At 36.6% G+C, this 16,148-nt stretch overlaps 2 protein-coding genes and 1 long non-coding RNA gene across 13 annotated transcripts; 1 reads left to right on the forward strand and 2 right to left on the reverse strand.

Annotated features, from left to right (window-relative positions):
* The first annotated feature begins 2,220 nt into the window (after positions 1–2,220).
* Positions 2,221–6,206, forward strand: LOC9329878. 11 transcript variants are annotated; one of them, XR_002329816.1, is made up of 12 exons: positions 2,221–3,105; positions 3,186–3,318; positions 3,546–3,608; positions 3,701–3,740; positions 3,836–3,880; positions 4,003–4,211; positions 4,300–4,407; positions 4,719–4,947; positions 5,038–5,228; positions 5,460–5,557; positions 5,645–5,762; positions 5,835–6,206. It is a non-coding gene; the product is annotated as an uncharacterized LOC9329878 (long non-coding RNA). The 11 variants fall into 11 exon arrangements; XR_002329814.1 differs by having other exon boundaries at positions 2,222–3,105; positions 3,186–3,322; positions 3,546–3,598; XR_002329815.1 differs by having other exon boundaries at positions 2,222–3,105; positions 3,546–3,598.
* Positions 6,207–7,329: 1,123 nt separating this feature from the next.
* LOC9327153 (probable splicing factor 3A subunit 1) lies at positions 7,330–10,436 on the reverse strand. Its single transcript, XM_002893771.2, has 3 exons — positions 10,333–10,436; positions 7,948–10,029; positions 7,330–7,860 (listed from the first exon to the last, which is right to left on the reverse strand). Exons 2-3 carry the CDS (start codon positions 10,024–10,026, stop codon positions 7,603–7,605), a joined length of 2,337 nt encoding a protein of 778 aa, XP_002893817.1. The 5' UTR covers positions 10,027–10,029; positions 10,333–10,436; the 3' UTR covers positions 7,330–7,602.
* A 633-nt stretch (positions 10,437–11,069) lies between these two features.
* On the reverse strand, positions 11,070–12,384 carry LOC110225468. The gene is made up of 3 exons (XM_021015295.1): positions 12,305–12,384; positions 11,943–11,997; positions 11,070–11,853 (listed from the first exon to the last, which is right to left on the reverse strand). The coding sequence occupies exons 2-3, from the start codon at positions 11,982–11,984 to the stop codon at positions 11,755–11,757; spliced, it is 141 nt and encodes a 46-aa protein (XP_020870954.1). The 5' UTR covers positions 11,985–11,997; positions 12,305–12,384; the 3' UTR covers positions 11,070–11,754.
* Between the last annotated feature and the right edge of the window lie 3,764 nt (positions 12,385–16,148).

Below are 16,148 nucleotides of genomic sequence, written 5' to 3' on the forward strand. Positions count from 1 at the left end.
TTCACCACTGTCTCCTAGCTCTTCACGGAGTCCGTACAGATTGAATCACATCTGCGATTTCTCATTTTCTGTAAAACTGGTGAGTTTTTATTAGACTAATGAAAGGTATTTATAATGTTTTGAGAATAATATAGGGTTTTGGGTGAGTGAGTTCCTAAAATCTTGCTGATCAAGTACACAATATCTTCAAAAATTTTTATTATTGGAATTGAGTAATTTTCTTGCAAATCTCGAAAAAAAAAGAAATATAGGAAAGATAATTATGAGTAATTAGTTGGGATGACAGCCAATGGTAGAGATTTTAGAAGGAAAGCGAGAGATTTTTGGCAACAATTTTTGAACGTAACATCTTTGATTTGGGAGAGATTTTTGGAATATGCTTATACCGAAATATATGTGTAATTATCTACATTAATGACGGGTTTTTTTAGATTTCCTTAAATGTCTTATCCAAGATCCGGATATAGTAAAACCGAGTAAAACCCGGATCCAAATTATTAAAAACAAAAACCCCCTGCAAAAATAGATATGTAGATTGTTATTTTGATTTTAAATTTATTGCAATTTAAATGAGCAATTGCCTATATTTAATCTGTTATTGTAAAAGAAAAATGACATAGCTTATTATTAGAATATTAAACAAATTTATTAACATAATATATATATATATATATATATTGTTAAAAAAATAAATACGTTTTTTTCTTTATAATTTCATAATATATGTATATATTGTTAAAATCTGGACATTTATTATGAGCATAAATATGAAAACGATTTTCCATTAAAATCGGCTATTTATTAGGGTCATTAATATGAAAGATATTAAGACAACATGACTTCATTTATTAGTTTGAAATTAAGACAACATCCCTTAAATTGCTAATCCAAGATCCGAATAGACTAAAACCCGGGTCAAACCCGGATCCAAAAGAATTAAAGCAAAAAAGTACTATAAAAATGTATATATAGATTCCTAAAAATAGCCCTAAAACAAGTTTTATTGACAATAATAGCACAAACTCCATAAACTTCCAAAAATAGCACTAGTTAACTTACTATTAGTGTTTTTGTTCTAAAACTTTTATCACTAGTTTATTTTTTCAATAATACCACAATTTTAATATAAAAGCTATTCAACAAAATAAATTAGAAATAAATTTAAAATATTATATTTGGGTTCTCTATTTCCAATTTAGGGTATATATTTCCACTATTTAAAAGAGATTTTGATTCATTTTAATATTAGTTTATGGTATTATATTTGGGTTCCCTATTTCCAATTTAGGGTATATATTTCCACTATTTAAAAAAGATTTTTATTTTAATATTAGTTTGTGGTATTATATTTGGGTTCCCTATTTTCAAATTAGGATATATATTTCCACTATTTAAAAACAATTTTGATTCAATTTAATATTAGATTAGTGTTTGCTCTCTTTTTTGTTTTCTATCTTATATTTTCATTAAGTTAAATTAAAGTTTATGGTGCTATTTATGGAACTTTTCAAATGAAGTGATATTTTTGAAAAAAAATAATTTTTTGGGGCTATTTGTGTCTATCTCCCTAATTTATATTTTAGTTCTCTCAAAAATTTCTGATTTTCTTATAAACAATTGCAAAACCTTACCAAATAGTACATCGCTCGTAGTCAAAACTAGGACGTGATTTGACTTTTGAGATTGGTTCAACAAGCCCTCGTTTTGTTTATACTAGGTCTGGGCAAATAAACCGAACCGAATGTATCGAAACGAAACCGAAGCAAAAAAAATCGAACCGAACCGAAAATTTGAAAATAACCGAATATATATTAAATTCTATAACCGAAATAACCGTAACCGAATCGGTACCGAACCGAAATATTTCGGATAACTGAAATATCCGAAATACAATTATATTTTTAAAATAATTAGTTATTTATAGACCAAATAATCAAAAGTACTTGAAAATATATAAAAATAGTAAAAATACTCTAAAATAACCGAAATATATCCAAAAATATCCGAAAATACTCAAAAATAACCGAAATATCCGAAAATAACCTAAGCAAAATAACCGAATGAATACTAAATTTTAAAACCGAAAGAACCGGAACCGAACCGAAATTTCAAAATATGGATACTAAATTTTGAAACCGAAAAAACCGAAACCGAATGGACCTAACTGATAACCGAACGGTTAACCGAAAGCCCAGGTCTAGTTTATACAATAACAATTTTGGGCCCAAGTAATGAGTGACTATTGGGCTCAATAAAGATTTCAAAAGCCCGTTATTATCTAATGAACTGAATAGCGACTATTCCGGTAACACAAAACACAATTTATCTCTCTCTACGCATCAATCATCTCTTTTCGTTTGAAACTTCTTCTTATAGATCTGTGCGTTTTCGAATGTTTATGTTTTGCGAGAAAGGCTCCATTTTTAACGAGTCAACAGCAGGCGCCACTTTTAATGGTGACCTGACTGCTGCTTGGAGCCCAGATCAAATGCCAGAGGAAGACCCATGAAACTTATTTCTCAATAGTTTCATGATTCAATACTCTTGGCTACATATTATTTAGATTCTTTGGTTTTGTTTATTTAGAATATGGAACTAATCATAACCTTGGGAATTCGTATATGTAAGCTACTGTTTGATTTCGAGCTTAGAAATATAGCAAATTCAGAATATTGCTGCAATGGAATTTTACAGGGAATGATATAAACCCTGACCTACTATTTATTGGCTGTATTTCTCCCTGCGAGAGCTCATTTTCCATGTTTTTACTTTCATCAAGTTCTTTTTCTGTTTTGGTTCCTGCTATTGATCATTTGTAGAGGTGTATGGTCCAAATGGTTCTGCTTGCTGGTCCTGGAGTTCTGATTTCTACCTTTTGTCTCGGAGCTCTTATAACTAGCTTCAACATTTTGGACTGTGAATCAGTGACCTTTCTTTAAGTTACAATTTTTCGAGTTATGCTCTTGTAGCTCACTTTTCCATATAACTGGGACTGGAAAACATCATTGTTGCTTGGTGGCTGTTGTTGCTCTGCTAAAGGAGCTTGGTGCTAGTAAGAAAATGACCACTTTAATTGACGGGGAATCTCTCATGAACGATGGATGGGTAATCATGTCAAACTCTTATCTTTAGCTCAAGGTGATGTTTGTCATATATGCTCAAGCTTACTTGTTTAGAAAATTCAGGGTATCGGTTGTGGTTTTCCAGTTATTTTTCAAGATGGTGATGGGACATAACTCTGATTGGGGTTCTATCATCAGATTTCTTGTTCAAAATTCATTCGGACCGTATGGATTATTTTCCTTTGTTAGTTGTATAGTATGTCAGTGCCTTTTTTCCCTGCTTATGTTGTTCTGTTTTTTTAGTCTAGGCATTGGCCTAGCTTTTGGATTTGCATCAGTTTTTTGGCTTAAATTCATATTCAATGACACCGTGGTTCAGATCACTGTAACACTTTCAGCGAGCTATTTCGCTTATTACACTGTATGCTCTTCTCCACAACTTGCGAGAATCTTATATCTCTAAGAATTTTCTACCATGTACAGGCTCAAGAGTGCGCTGGGGTTTCTGGAATTTTGACTGGCATGATTTTGGGGATGTGAGTCGTGGTGAATTATCCCATTCTTTCTCTTTATCGTGTTAAAAAGCCATTGTTCATAAAATGATTGTAATAGGTTTTTCGCCGCATTTGCAAGGACAGCATTTAAGGGTGACAGTCACCAGAGTCTGCATCACTTCTGGTATTTCACAACTCAGTGTTCTTCTTTCGTTATATCCAAGGAAAATATTTACACGTATATATTATATGTCTGTGACTGCCCTTTAACTTTTGTAGGGAAATGGCCGCTTATATTGCAAATACATTAGCTTTTATACTCAGGTACGAAGTGTCTTGCAAGATTTAAAAACAGAAAGCTACTGGGTTATTTTACAAACAAAATACTGCAGTCAATGTTTTATAGCCGATTAAAACAATATCATTGCATGTGTTTCTCATGGAAGGAATCCATCATACTCACGTGGTCTGGATTAAGGGGTGCTGTTTCGCTGTCGCTCGCTCTATCTGTAAAAGTGAGTTCTGAAGAAATGACATTTCATTCATGCAAGAGCAAGATCTACTATTTCTATCCATGTTCCCATTTCCTTTTCTCTGACATACTTTTCAGCAATCAAGTGGAAACCCATATCTCAGTTCGGATACGGGAACAAGGGTGAGTTTTGAAACACAGTATGAACAACTTTTGAATTTCTTTCTGGAGGCTCTTTTTGTTATCTTGATGTGTTTCAGCTGTTTTGCAGTTTCTATTCCTCACAGGTGGGATTGTTTTCCTAACTTTGGTTGTTAATGGATCCACTACCCAATTGCTCTTGCACCTTCTTCGCATGGACACTTTAACGGCCACTAAGGTCAGGATGTTAATCCTATATTCTACTTTAAAATCTAAAAAGCAACGACAGGATATTTTGGTAGATAATGGAACCTCTGATCATCCGTCTTTATGTTCATGCACAAATGACTGCATCCTTCTGCCGTTGTGGGTATACTAGCTTAGGTTTGTGCGATTTACAAACCGATAATAGGTAGTTAGAGATTGGAATCAACCTGAATCAGAATCTGTCACTGATCCTTCAAATGTACATACCCGCACAATGTTTGCAACTACTGCTACAGAAATATAATGATTATGCTCCTCTGGTTTGTGTTTTTCTATTGACAGAAACGAATATTGGAGTATACGAAGTTTGAAATGATGAAGACTGCTCTAAAAGCTTTTGCAAATCTAGGAGATGACGAGGAGCTTGGATCTGCTGACTGGCCTACAGTTATAAAACATATTTCAAGCTTGGAATATTTAGAAGGGAGACAAGTTAATCCTCAAAATGGGTACGAAGCTGGAAGTCTTGGCCCTAGGAATATAATGGACATACGTATACGCTTCTTAAATGGTATTTCACTAAGCGTAGTAAAGTCTTCTCATTGTCAAACTATTGTCGTTCCAAAAGTGGCTATTGATTCGAGACTCTTACCTGTATCAGGTGTCCAGGCAGCTTACTGGGAGATGCTTGATGATGGGAGAATAACACAATGTACTGCTAATGTTTTGATGCAATCAGTAGACGAGGCACTTGACCTTGTTTCTACCAGTTCTTTAAGCGACTGGAATCTGCTTGTTACATTTCCTCTGCATTTCTCCGTGCCCATAGGATACAATTGCATGACTTTTTAGGTATGCATCACTCTTTTCTGTTATAACTTATAATATCTCTATGTTAAATTCGTTAAGACTCTGCATATTATCTCACAAATAAAGACTAAACTACTGTTATCTATTTCTATCTGATCTGAACCTCAAATGAAAACCTTTCCTTTGGTCCACATTTACCTGAGAATGAACTTTCTTCTTTATCGGTGCTCCCAACCTCATCTGTCTCTTACTTGTAATCTTTTCTTTACCCAGGTAACAGTAACATTGCTTCTACTGTAATCAATGAAAGTGAGGTGGAAGGAGAAGAAGCAAAACAGTTCTTGGAAGATGTCCGTGATTCATTTCCTCAGGTTTGGAACCATAATACTTTTCTTGAAACCCATCAATTTCGTCAGTAGTTTAGTAATATGCTGAATATTGGCCAAAAAAATTGTCAGGTTTTGAGTGTTTTGAAAACAAGACAAGTAACACATTATGTGCTGAATCATCTAAAACCTTGAGAAGGTTGGACTGTTAGAGGGAAAATAAGTTTCTCATCTTCAAGATGTTGTTCAGGTACCAATTTGTAGATTCTTTGTCCTCCATGTTTTATTGAGCATCTCTCTCACTCTCATTCTCACTCTTCAGTCTGACTTGAAGAAGCTCCTGAGAAATCCTCCTTTACTAAAACTTCCAAATATAGACGATCTGATCACCAGCAATCCTTTATCGAAAGATCACTCAAGCTTCAGGAGTTTGGCCATTGGCGAGACAGAAGCATGAACTGAGACTTTAGGCATCCTTGTAAGAATCAACTAGAGGAGTCATGAACTCGTTTGTGTGCTTATACTCTTCTTCTTCTTCTTCTTTTTATGACCAAAAACAAAAACAGTCCTTTCGTATATTTTTTACTTGTTGGTATAGTTTTACTTGTAGATTGTGGATTTGTGAACAAAAAAGTTGGCATTATTTTCATTTTAAACGCATATATCTAAATAATTACGCTTATCAAAGCAAAAAGTATCTCATTATTGCCTCATTCATGGGTTATCCAAAGATTATATTTTAGTTATTAATCACACATATAGAGTATAATACAAAAATATGTAAAAGTATCCTTAGAAAATAAAATTATTATGGTTGCAATCCGAAAACGCGTTAACTTGGAACCAAAGAAAGAAAGAAAGTCTATGACCACTTCAAACTCTGAACAGTGTACTTTAAACTAAACCTATAGTAATCACTTATATGCAAAACATACATATATAGATTCCAGAAATATATAAATTCCCAAATTATAAATGAATTTGCAATAAGAAGAAAAATAAGAACGGGCCAACGCGTCTTGAGAATTTTCACGCGGTTCTTTTAACTCTCCCAACTCTTCTTCTTCACTATAATAAACTCACGTCGGCAGTTCCAACTTGCAGAGACACATCATCATCATCTCTAATACTAAACCAAACCGAAATAAACCGGGCAAAGAGAGAGAAATGGGTGAGAGAGAAGCTTGTCTAGTCCCAAAGAGAGGACAAGTTCTTAAAAGAGTTATGAGAGTTGTCTTCTTTTCTTGTCTTTGTTTCCCTTCTCGGAAAAATATACAATCATGTCTCCGATCACCTTCCTCTTCTTCTTCTCTTGAAACCATCAAGCCTTAAGGACATTAATAGGACCAAACCAAACTCAATTAGGATGAAATTAGATTCAAAATCCAATTCTCTGTTTTTTTTATTCAACTTGTTTTGTACCAATAAGTCAAATACCATAAGCTCAATGGATCACCAAGAGGGTTGGGGTCATTTCAGAATGTTGTATTAGTTCATGTATAAGCTACTTTGCTTTTCTTTAGTAATTCTGAATTTTCAACACAGAAACTCGAAGTCTGCTTCAGTTTTTCTAATTTTCTCATATCATTTCAAGCTTGCCAATCTTTTTTTGGTCAAGCTTGCCAATCTTATGTAGCCTTGTTTAATACTACAAGTGAATGATACGGTAAAAAAAAATTACTACACTGGCTAAACTATTCTAATTGCATACCTGAGACAATGATAAGCCCTTGGAAAAAAGAAAAGCAGCATCCTCATATCGTACCTACAGAGAAGAGAAACCAAACTGCACTAAAAAAAAGCTTAACCATAGTAAGAACACACAAAGACAGAGACAAAGGAAAGTATCACATTCGTTTTTTTTAAGATTACAGAGCGAAAATGTTGCCTCAGCTGCAAATCCAAAACAAGCTTAAGTCAGTAATAATCACTCTTCTTCTTCTAAAGCTCCATAGATAGTAGAGATACGTTGAGCCAAGAGTAAAGATGTGTGAACGAGGGAGTAGTACATATAGTTTTGGCCATCAATTTAAACATCTAAAGGAGAATTAAGAGATTAAAAAGCATTTCCCTGCGTCGGCCAGCTGTCTCTATCTCTTTCTCCCACCACGTTCTCTCAAAGACAATGTTAGGATTTCTCCTGCTCCGACATTGTAATGCGCAAGCGACATGTTGTCCTTTAAGAACCCAGCTTTTCCACTTATCTTCTGTTTGTTTGCTGGAATTTGTATCTCCCCAGCTATTTTCTCCTTCAAACTTCCCACGTTTTCGGATAATGACTGCACTGTGATCTCAATGACTTGCCCATCATCCACGTTTGGCATAGAAACCCTGATTGTAGCCGGACCCTGAAAATGTATAAAACAGGTAAGATGCAACTAAGAGGAAAGAAAAATGGATAAGAAAATGTCTAAAGAGACTGAAGAAAACATTACCGGATGCTGAGCAAGAAACTGGTCTTCTGGAACAAGGGCTGACTCGTCGAACTTTTGTCTCTTTGGCTCTGGTTCCTCAGGAAGAGGAGGTGGTGCCTCCTCAGGTGGTGGAGGAGGAGCCATCCCAGGCATATGTGGTGGTTGCATCATCCCCATTGCAGACGGTGGAAGCTGACCATAAGGTCTAGGAATTTGCATAGGAGCAAACTGAGATCCCGGTGGAGGTGGCACATGCATACCAGGCTGTGCCATCATCTGTGGTGGTCGGTTCATCATCATCTGCGGCTGTCCTGGTGGCCCCGGCATCGAGAACTGGTGTTGTTGATGCATAGGTTGCATCATCGGAACACCTAATGGCCTTGGTGCACCGGGGTACTGAGCAGAAGGGGGAGGACGAGGGAGGTTCAGGGCGAGATTAGGAGGGGGTGGCAATGGTCGGACTATTGGGACACCTGGTCGAGGAGGAGGAAGAGCAGCTGGACCAGGGAAGCTATTGGGATCTCCGTAAACGCCATCACCTTGCTCCTCTCCATTAGCGTTCTGAGTCAAGGCTTGGTTTGCTGTGCGACCAATACTTCCTATGTGACCATCCCATATCACTTGCTTGGGCTGCTCATCTTTCTTCTTCTCAATCTCTGCTTTTACAGCATTTGAGACTTCTTCTTCTGTTGTTCCAAAGATATCCGGACGCAGGCGGGCCAACCCGACTATGTTTTTAGCAATCTCATCATCTTGTGCAAGAGTGGTTTCACGAATCTTAGCAAACATCCGATCCTTCTGTTCTTTGAACTTAGGATCAATAAGAGAAATCCTCATGTGCTCAGACATCTCGTTGATGGGAATCAGCTCGCCAGTAATTGGTGATACAACAACTTTAGTTGGATCTCTCTCTGTTGGGATCCTGTCTTCTGGCCTCTTCCAGTTCTTAACAATTCTCATAGGTGCTTCTTCATCATGTACATTTTCAATCTTAACATTCTCTTCTAGGTTTGCTGCTCTCATTCCTTCTGCAACAAGCTTAACTTCTTCTTCGTCCATTTCCATTTCGACCTCCTTTCCAGGCTCAACAATTTCATCTTCTTCCATCGCTGATGCTTTGCTCCTCCGTATAACCTCGTCAAGTGTCATAGGCGGTGGTAACTCTTCATCTTCCTCGTCCGCAAAATCTATCGACTCAACCACCACAAAATCATGCCAATCAATCATAGCCATCTGCACTCGCTCCAGCTCTTTCTCATCCTCTTCTTTCTTCTTCTGCTGCTCCTGAGAACGATCCCATTCAAGACGATGCAAACAACGCTCAAGAACAGTAGTCAAATCAGCAACACTCTTTCTCAGCTTTTCTTTCAAATCTTTGGGAGGCATTAAAACTTCTGAATAGGCATCAACCAGAGAAGTAAAAAAAGTGAACATGCTATGTGTTGGCTTCATAAACTGAAACTGAGGATTGTTGATTTCTCTACTGGTCAATCCCGTTAAAAACGATTTCCCATTCCGTGCCACAAACTGTGCTGTAAGCTTAATAATATCAAGCTCCTCGCCCGTGATCCCTTCAGGAAGTCTAACTGTATACTTCTCAGGCTCCGGAGGTTCAAGAGGCTTAGGAGGAATCCTAAACTGAGCCTGAAGATCGGGTTGTGCATCACCTGCCTCAGACTCATCAGCAGCAGCAGTATCAAGTTGAAGATCTGTACCATCTGAATCATCAGTACCCTGAGCACGGTATTCAGTGAGCTTGTGCTGGTAAAAGGCATGATAAGGATCTGAGCTCTTCAAAAAGTTGAACTTGGCATTCTTTTCATTACTAACAATAATCCTCTTTTCAAACTCCAACCCGTTTTTGGAAACAAACTGAGCCGTTTTCTCAACAATAGTTCTGATATCTGGAGGTGGATGAATAATTCCAATAGTCCTTGTGTGAGTCGCAACAGCCGCCGGAGCTTGATTTGAATTGTTTTGCTCTGCTTGCAACTCCATCTCTTCGACTTCCTGATCAGTTAATTGCGACGGAGGAAGTGGACCTAACTTCCCGTCGGTAGGAGGAGCCTCCAGTGGCAGTATCTGCATCGAGCTCAACATTTTCTGCAACCAGAAAAAAAAAAAAATCAAAATCTTTTAGACCTAATTGATTGGTTAAACTCTCAGCTCTAGAAAGTATAAACTAACAAATCTACTGAAATTGGATGATAAAAAAAAAACATGAGTGTGAAATTGGTAATCAATCTAAACAAAACCTAAACCCAGAAATTAGAAATCCATTTAAATAACACCCAAAACTTGTTTCTCCCACGAACCCTAAAATCAGACCTCAAATCGAAATTAAGATTTCAAAACCATACAACAATAAACAAAAGTACCAAACCGAATGAAAGCAGAGAAGCTTACCTTTGAATCCGATAGAAGACTCAAAAAATCGAGACAGAGATCAGAGGACTGAAGAATCAAGTTGTTGTCTTCGTCTATTCTCGTTTACTTAGGTTTAGTAGAGATAAGAGACATTTTGTTTATTGGGCTTGGGCTGGTAACAATAAAAAACATTAAGCAATCTTGGTACTATTGGGTCATGGGTGGGTGTTATAACTGGGTTTGGGCTAAGGGATATAAACTTTCGGATAACCGATCGGTTATCGGTTAATAACCGAACCAAATTACTAACCATGGATATCAAAATCAACATCCATTCGGTTTTCTGCCTATAAATGTAATCAAACCAAACCCGAAATTTCGGTTCGGTTGATTCGGTTCGGATTATAATCCCAGGCCTATTGAATTCAGTTGGTTGTTGGGCCTTTAACGGGCCTAATGGTAGAACGCTTTGGATCTGATTTGTAATCATTTTGTAGTCGACAGTAAAAGAAATACGGTGTGATTGAGATACATACTGTAATGTGACAAAAGTTTTCTCCGTTTTTTTTTGATGTCTCTGCAAAGTCTCGCATGATCATGTTTTTTGACTCTAGAGTTGGAGTGCTTTTGAAATAACAGTGTTCCAAACATTTTAACTATTCGTTGATTCAAACGCAAAACTCATTTGCTCTTCTGAGATCGATCCACTTTTGCAAAAGGTCTTAGAAACATCACGAGTTCAAGTCAATTCAACCTATGGAAGATCACCTCAAACCTTTCGTGAACAACCACAAATTTAAGAATAAATAGATCATTTGTTGCGTTACATTACAACCATCTAAATTTTCATGATAAGGTACTAAAAACTCTTTTGGTTTTACTTGCTTTTAAGGCCAGCGTCAATCGATTATTCCCTTGTTAAAGAACAAAGAGGTTTGCTAAGGAGGAAAAAGGCAAAAAACAAAAAGCACGAACATGCAAAACAGAGAACTTATACCAATTTTGTTGTTTTATAACCGAACAACCGAATCTAGAAAGCTTATGCAAAGTGTTATGATTATGAGCAAGGAATTCAGAAATCATAGCCACGGTTCCTCAAGATCTGTTCCAATTCAGCTGCAAAATATTGGAGAGCCATTAATAGGTCCGTATACGCATCAATCAAATTAGTGAAAAAATGCAAACATTCTATGAGTTGGCTTTGAAAAGTAAAACCAAGGATTGTTAATCTCTCTACTTGTGATCAATCCCTTGAAGAATGATCTCCCATTACGCGCCTGTGACTGTAATGTGAGAGTGTGACGTTGATAATATCAAGCTCCTCGCCCGTGATCCGTCACGAAGTCTAAATGTATACTTTTAGAGGAACTCTATCAAAAACATGATATGAGCAGTGAGCATTTCAAAAACTTAAACTATTAGCATTATGGACGATATTATTTATAATCCTCTTCTCATACTCTACTCTAACCCGTGTTTGGAAACAAACTTAGCCGAGACAGCGAGACAAGGAGTCCTGGTCTCTAGAGTTGACAGCATCAGCGTAGAACCGAACATTTTCTACAACCAGAGCAGATAACCCACGTTTAAAGCCTACAAGGTTCTCAATGTTTCAACTAACATCTTAATTATTCTAATTGCGTGTGTACCTTCGACAATGATGAGCCCGTGGAAAACAAGCGAAGCAGCATCCTCGTATCGTACCTACAAAGAAGAGAAACAAAACTTCACTAAAGATGCTTAACAACAGTAAGAATGCACAAAGCAAAGTATCAAATATGTTCTTTTAAGATTACAGAGCAAAACGTTGCCCCAAAACTAGCTGCACATCCAAAACACACCTAAGTCAGTAATAGTAGAGATATAATGAGCCAAGAATAAAGAGGTGTGCATAAGAGAGCAGTACATATAGCTTTGGCCACCAATAAAAACCATCTATTAAATAAGAAGAATTAAGAGATTAAAAAGCATTTCTCTGTGTCCACCAACGGTCTCTATCTCTTTCACTCACCACGTTCTCTCAAAGACAGTGTAAGGATTTCTCTTGCTCCCACGTTGTAATGTGTCAGCGACATGTTGTCCTTTAAGAACCCAGCTTTTCCACTTAACTTCTGTTTGTTTGCTGGAATTTGCATCTCCCCAACTATTTTCTCCTTCAAACTTCCCACGTTTTCAGATAACGGCTGCACTATGATCTCAATGTCATGTCCATCATCCACGTTTGGCTTAGTAACCTGATTATAGCCGGACCCTGAAAATGTGTAAAATAGGTGAGATACAACTCAGACGAAAGAAGAAAGATAAAAGATAAGAAAATGAATCAAGAGTCGAAGAAAATATTACCGGATGCTGAGCAAGAAATTGGTCTTCTGGAACAAGGGCTGACTCATCTAACTTTTGTCTCTTTGGCTCTGGCTCCTCAGGTTGAGGCGGTGGTGCCTCCCCGGGTGGTGGTGGAGGAGGCATTTCAGACATAGGTAGTGGGTGCATCATCCCCATTGAAAGCTGGATGCCAAAGGAAACTAACTTGTGCAAGTGTTTTTTTGCTGGATGCCAAAGGAGACAGTGCCAAGACGAAAAGAAAAGAAGGAGACTTGTATATGTACCAAAAATAATTATTGAAAATTGTGTACCACGAATAAGTTAGAATGAATGTGTACCACAAACTTTATTCTTTGTATTTTTTGCAATTGCTATAAATAATGGAATCGTCTTTGGATATCTCATAAATCAATCTTTTCTATTATTGTTCTTTGCTTCAAGTACAAAAACAATATTTCCCTTCATTGTTCTTTGCTTCTACCACAAAACAATCAATCACCAATCTATATTTTTAATATTTAAACCTACCAAACAATATGGCCTCTTCATCTTGTACCCCCTTCGACGACGCCATGGAAGAAAGCTTCTCTCAATCACTTGATCAACAATTCGAGATTATGTTCGTCGAATTGTCTAATGGCGAAGAGGTGGCAAAGAAAAATAGGAAACAAGCTTATTTTGACAGAAAACGCGAAGAAGGGCACGTCCTTTTATAGAACGATTATTTTAGTGATAATGCGATGTTTCCACCTCAAACTTTTCGCCGCCGTTTTCGAATGAACAAGCCGTTGTTCTTGCGTATTGTTGATCGACTCTCCAGTGAAATCCCGTTCTTTCAACATCGAAGAGATGCTACAGGAAGGTTTGGACACTCTCCAATACAAAAATGTACGGCAGCCATTTGTTTGCTTGCTTATGGTTTTGCGTCTGATGCGGTTGACGAATACCTCCGTATGGGTGAAAGCACATCGATGTCTTGCTTGGAGAATTTTACAGAGGAAATGATTTCTTTCTTCGGAGATGAATATCTAAGAGCACCTACAGCCACAGATCTGAGAAGACTACTCAATATTGGAAAGATACGCAGATTTCCCGGGATGATAGGAAGTCTCGATTGTATGCATTGGGAGTGGAAGAATTGCCCCACCACTTGGAAAGGCCAGTATACACGTGGCTCTGGAAAACCAACCATCGTTTTAGAGGCGGTCGCATCACAAGATCTCTGGATTTGGCACGCATTTTTTGGACCTCCAGGTACCTTAAACGATATAAATATTCTTGATGATATATTACAAGGTCGAGCTCCGAATATGAATTACAAAGTCAATGGACGGGAGTATCATTTAGCTTACTATCTCACAGATGGTATTTATCCGAAATGGGCAACTTTTATCCAATCTATTCGACTACCACAAACTCGGAAGGCCACTTTATTTGCTACACATCAAGAAGCTGCCCGTAAAGATGTCGAACGTGCATTTGGAGTATTGCAAGCTCGCTTTCACATTATTAAAAACCCAGCTCTTGTTTGGGATAAGGAAAAAATTGGATATATTATGAAAGCATGTATCATACTGCACAATATGATAGTCGAAGACGAACGAGATGGATACAACACTCAGTTTAATGTTTCAGAATTCCTACAAGTTGAAGGAAACCAAACTTCACAAGTCGATTTATCGTATTCTACATGTATGCCTCCAAATCTCGAGAATATGATGGGCATGCGAAATCAACTTCGTGATCAAAATATGCATCAACAATTGAAAAGTGATTTGGTTGAGCATATATGGAGAAAATTCGCAACAATCAACAGAATAACTAGTCGTTTTTTTTTTTTGCAAATTTATTTTCAAATGTATGAAATTATTGTATGTTTAATATGTTATGAATTGTAATATTTTTCAGTTTTATGAAATAAAATAATTTAAAAAATAATTTAACTTTTCCTGAGAACGCCACAAAGAGAGTCTACCATTGGACTTTGCAAAATAAAAAAAAATTTAACAAAATCTCTCATCTCAAAATTTGAAAATTTTATTTTTTAAAAAATGGTGAGAGTCCATCACATTGGAGATGCTCTAACTTATGACTATAATTATTAACTATTCCCTTATAGTAACTCCTTTTTTGGTCCCACACCATATAATATATACCTTATCTATACGTATAAAACTTCTCTCTCTATTCATAATACGTACCACAAACACTTACATATTTAATGCTTCGATTTTTCTAATTATACATTTTTTCATCCATGGTTTTTTTTTTTTGACGTCTAGATTTATAATTTATTGCAAATTATGAGAACTGTTACATAGACGATTCTACAACGGACAATTCCTTCCGACCCTTATTAGATCCATGACAGACGACACTTCCTTCTCCATGCTCTTGACGCATACCTTCAATGATCCATGACCTGACGACACTTCTCTCTCGGCGTAGAATCCTGGCGAACGGCTATAATTGTACTTCGCTGGAGATCTCCTGCACACTTGCCTCCTTTAATCTGCAAATTTATTAATAAATCGCAATATCTGGGACTCGAACCCCAGGTCTCTTGGTGTAGAAGCATTAATTAACCCTTGGTCAACCAATAGGCCAAGGGGGCTTCCACTTTCATCCATGGTTTATAATATGATTATGAATTCTTCATTATCCACTAAACTAAATATGAACATTTCATGAGTTAACAACTTAGAGCGAATAATAATGGGCTTCTTGGTCTTTTTTTTACGGTAGAACTGTGTGCATATATGTGTTATATTCGTTATAAATCGATGCTCAACTATTTTTTTGTTTAGTTTTATATATGTTGAAAGGCCTGGACATAAAATCCGAAATCTGAAAACCGATCCAAAACCGATCCGGAAAATCCGGTTCCGAATCCGAACCGAATAGTCACAAAATCCGAACGGATAATGAATTCTCCTATCCAAATTATCCAAACCGAACCCGATCCGAACCGAAAACCGAAAAGATATCCAAAAAACCAAAAATAAAATTATATATCCAAAAATATTAATTATATTTAGCTATAATTTTATAACAAATAACAAAAATATCCTAAATAACCTAGATATCGGAAAGCTTTTAGTTATATTTTTAAAAAGTATACATTTTTTGGAATCCTTAGCCAAATTTTAATAAAATTAAACTATTTTTATCTAAATTGAAATTTTTTTTAGTTATTTTTCTCGAAAACCGATCCGAAACCGATCCGAATCCGATCCGAATCCGACACTATCCGAATCGAATCCGATCCGAACCGTCATAAAATCCGAACGGGTCATAAAATCTCCAATCCGAATAAATCTGAACCGAATCAGATCCGAAATCCGAATGCCCAGGCCTAGAACTATTATTTGTTGTGAAATATACAATCAATGTTTGCTCTTACAATTAAACATGCTCATCCATGGTTTTTTTTTTTTTTTCTCATAAGTTACCTTTTTTATTCAAACTATAACAAGTACACTGGGTTTACAAACATCACTGAAAGCCCATTAGGCCGAGTCATCAATATCACA

This window comes from Arabidopsis lyrata, assembly GCF_000004255.2.
Source record: "Arabidopsis lyrata subsp. lyrata unplaced genomic scaffold ARALYscaffold_1, whole genome shotgun sequence".
Classification (NCBI taxonomy): Eukaryota; Viridiplantae; Streptophyta; class Magnoliopsida; order Brassicales; family Brassicaceae; genus Arabidopsis; species Arabidopsis lyrata.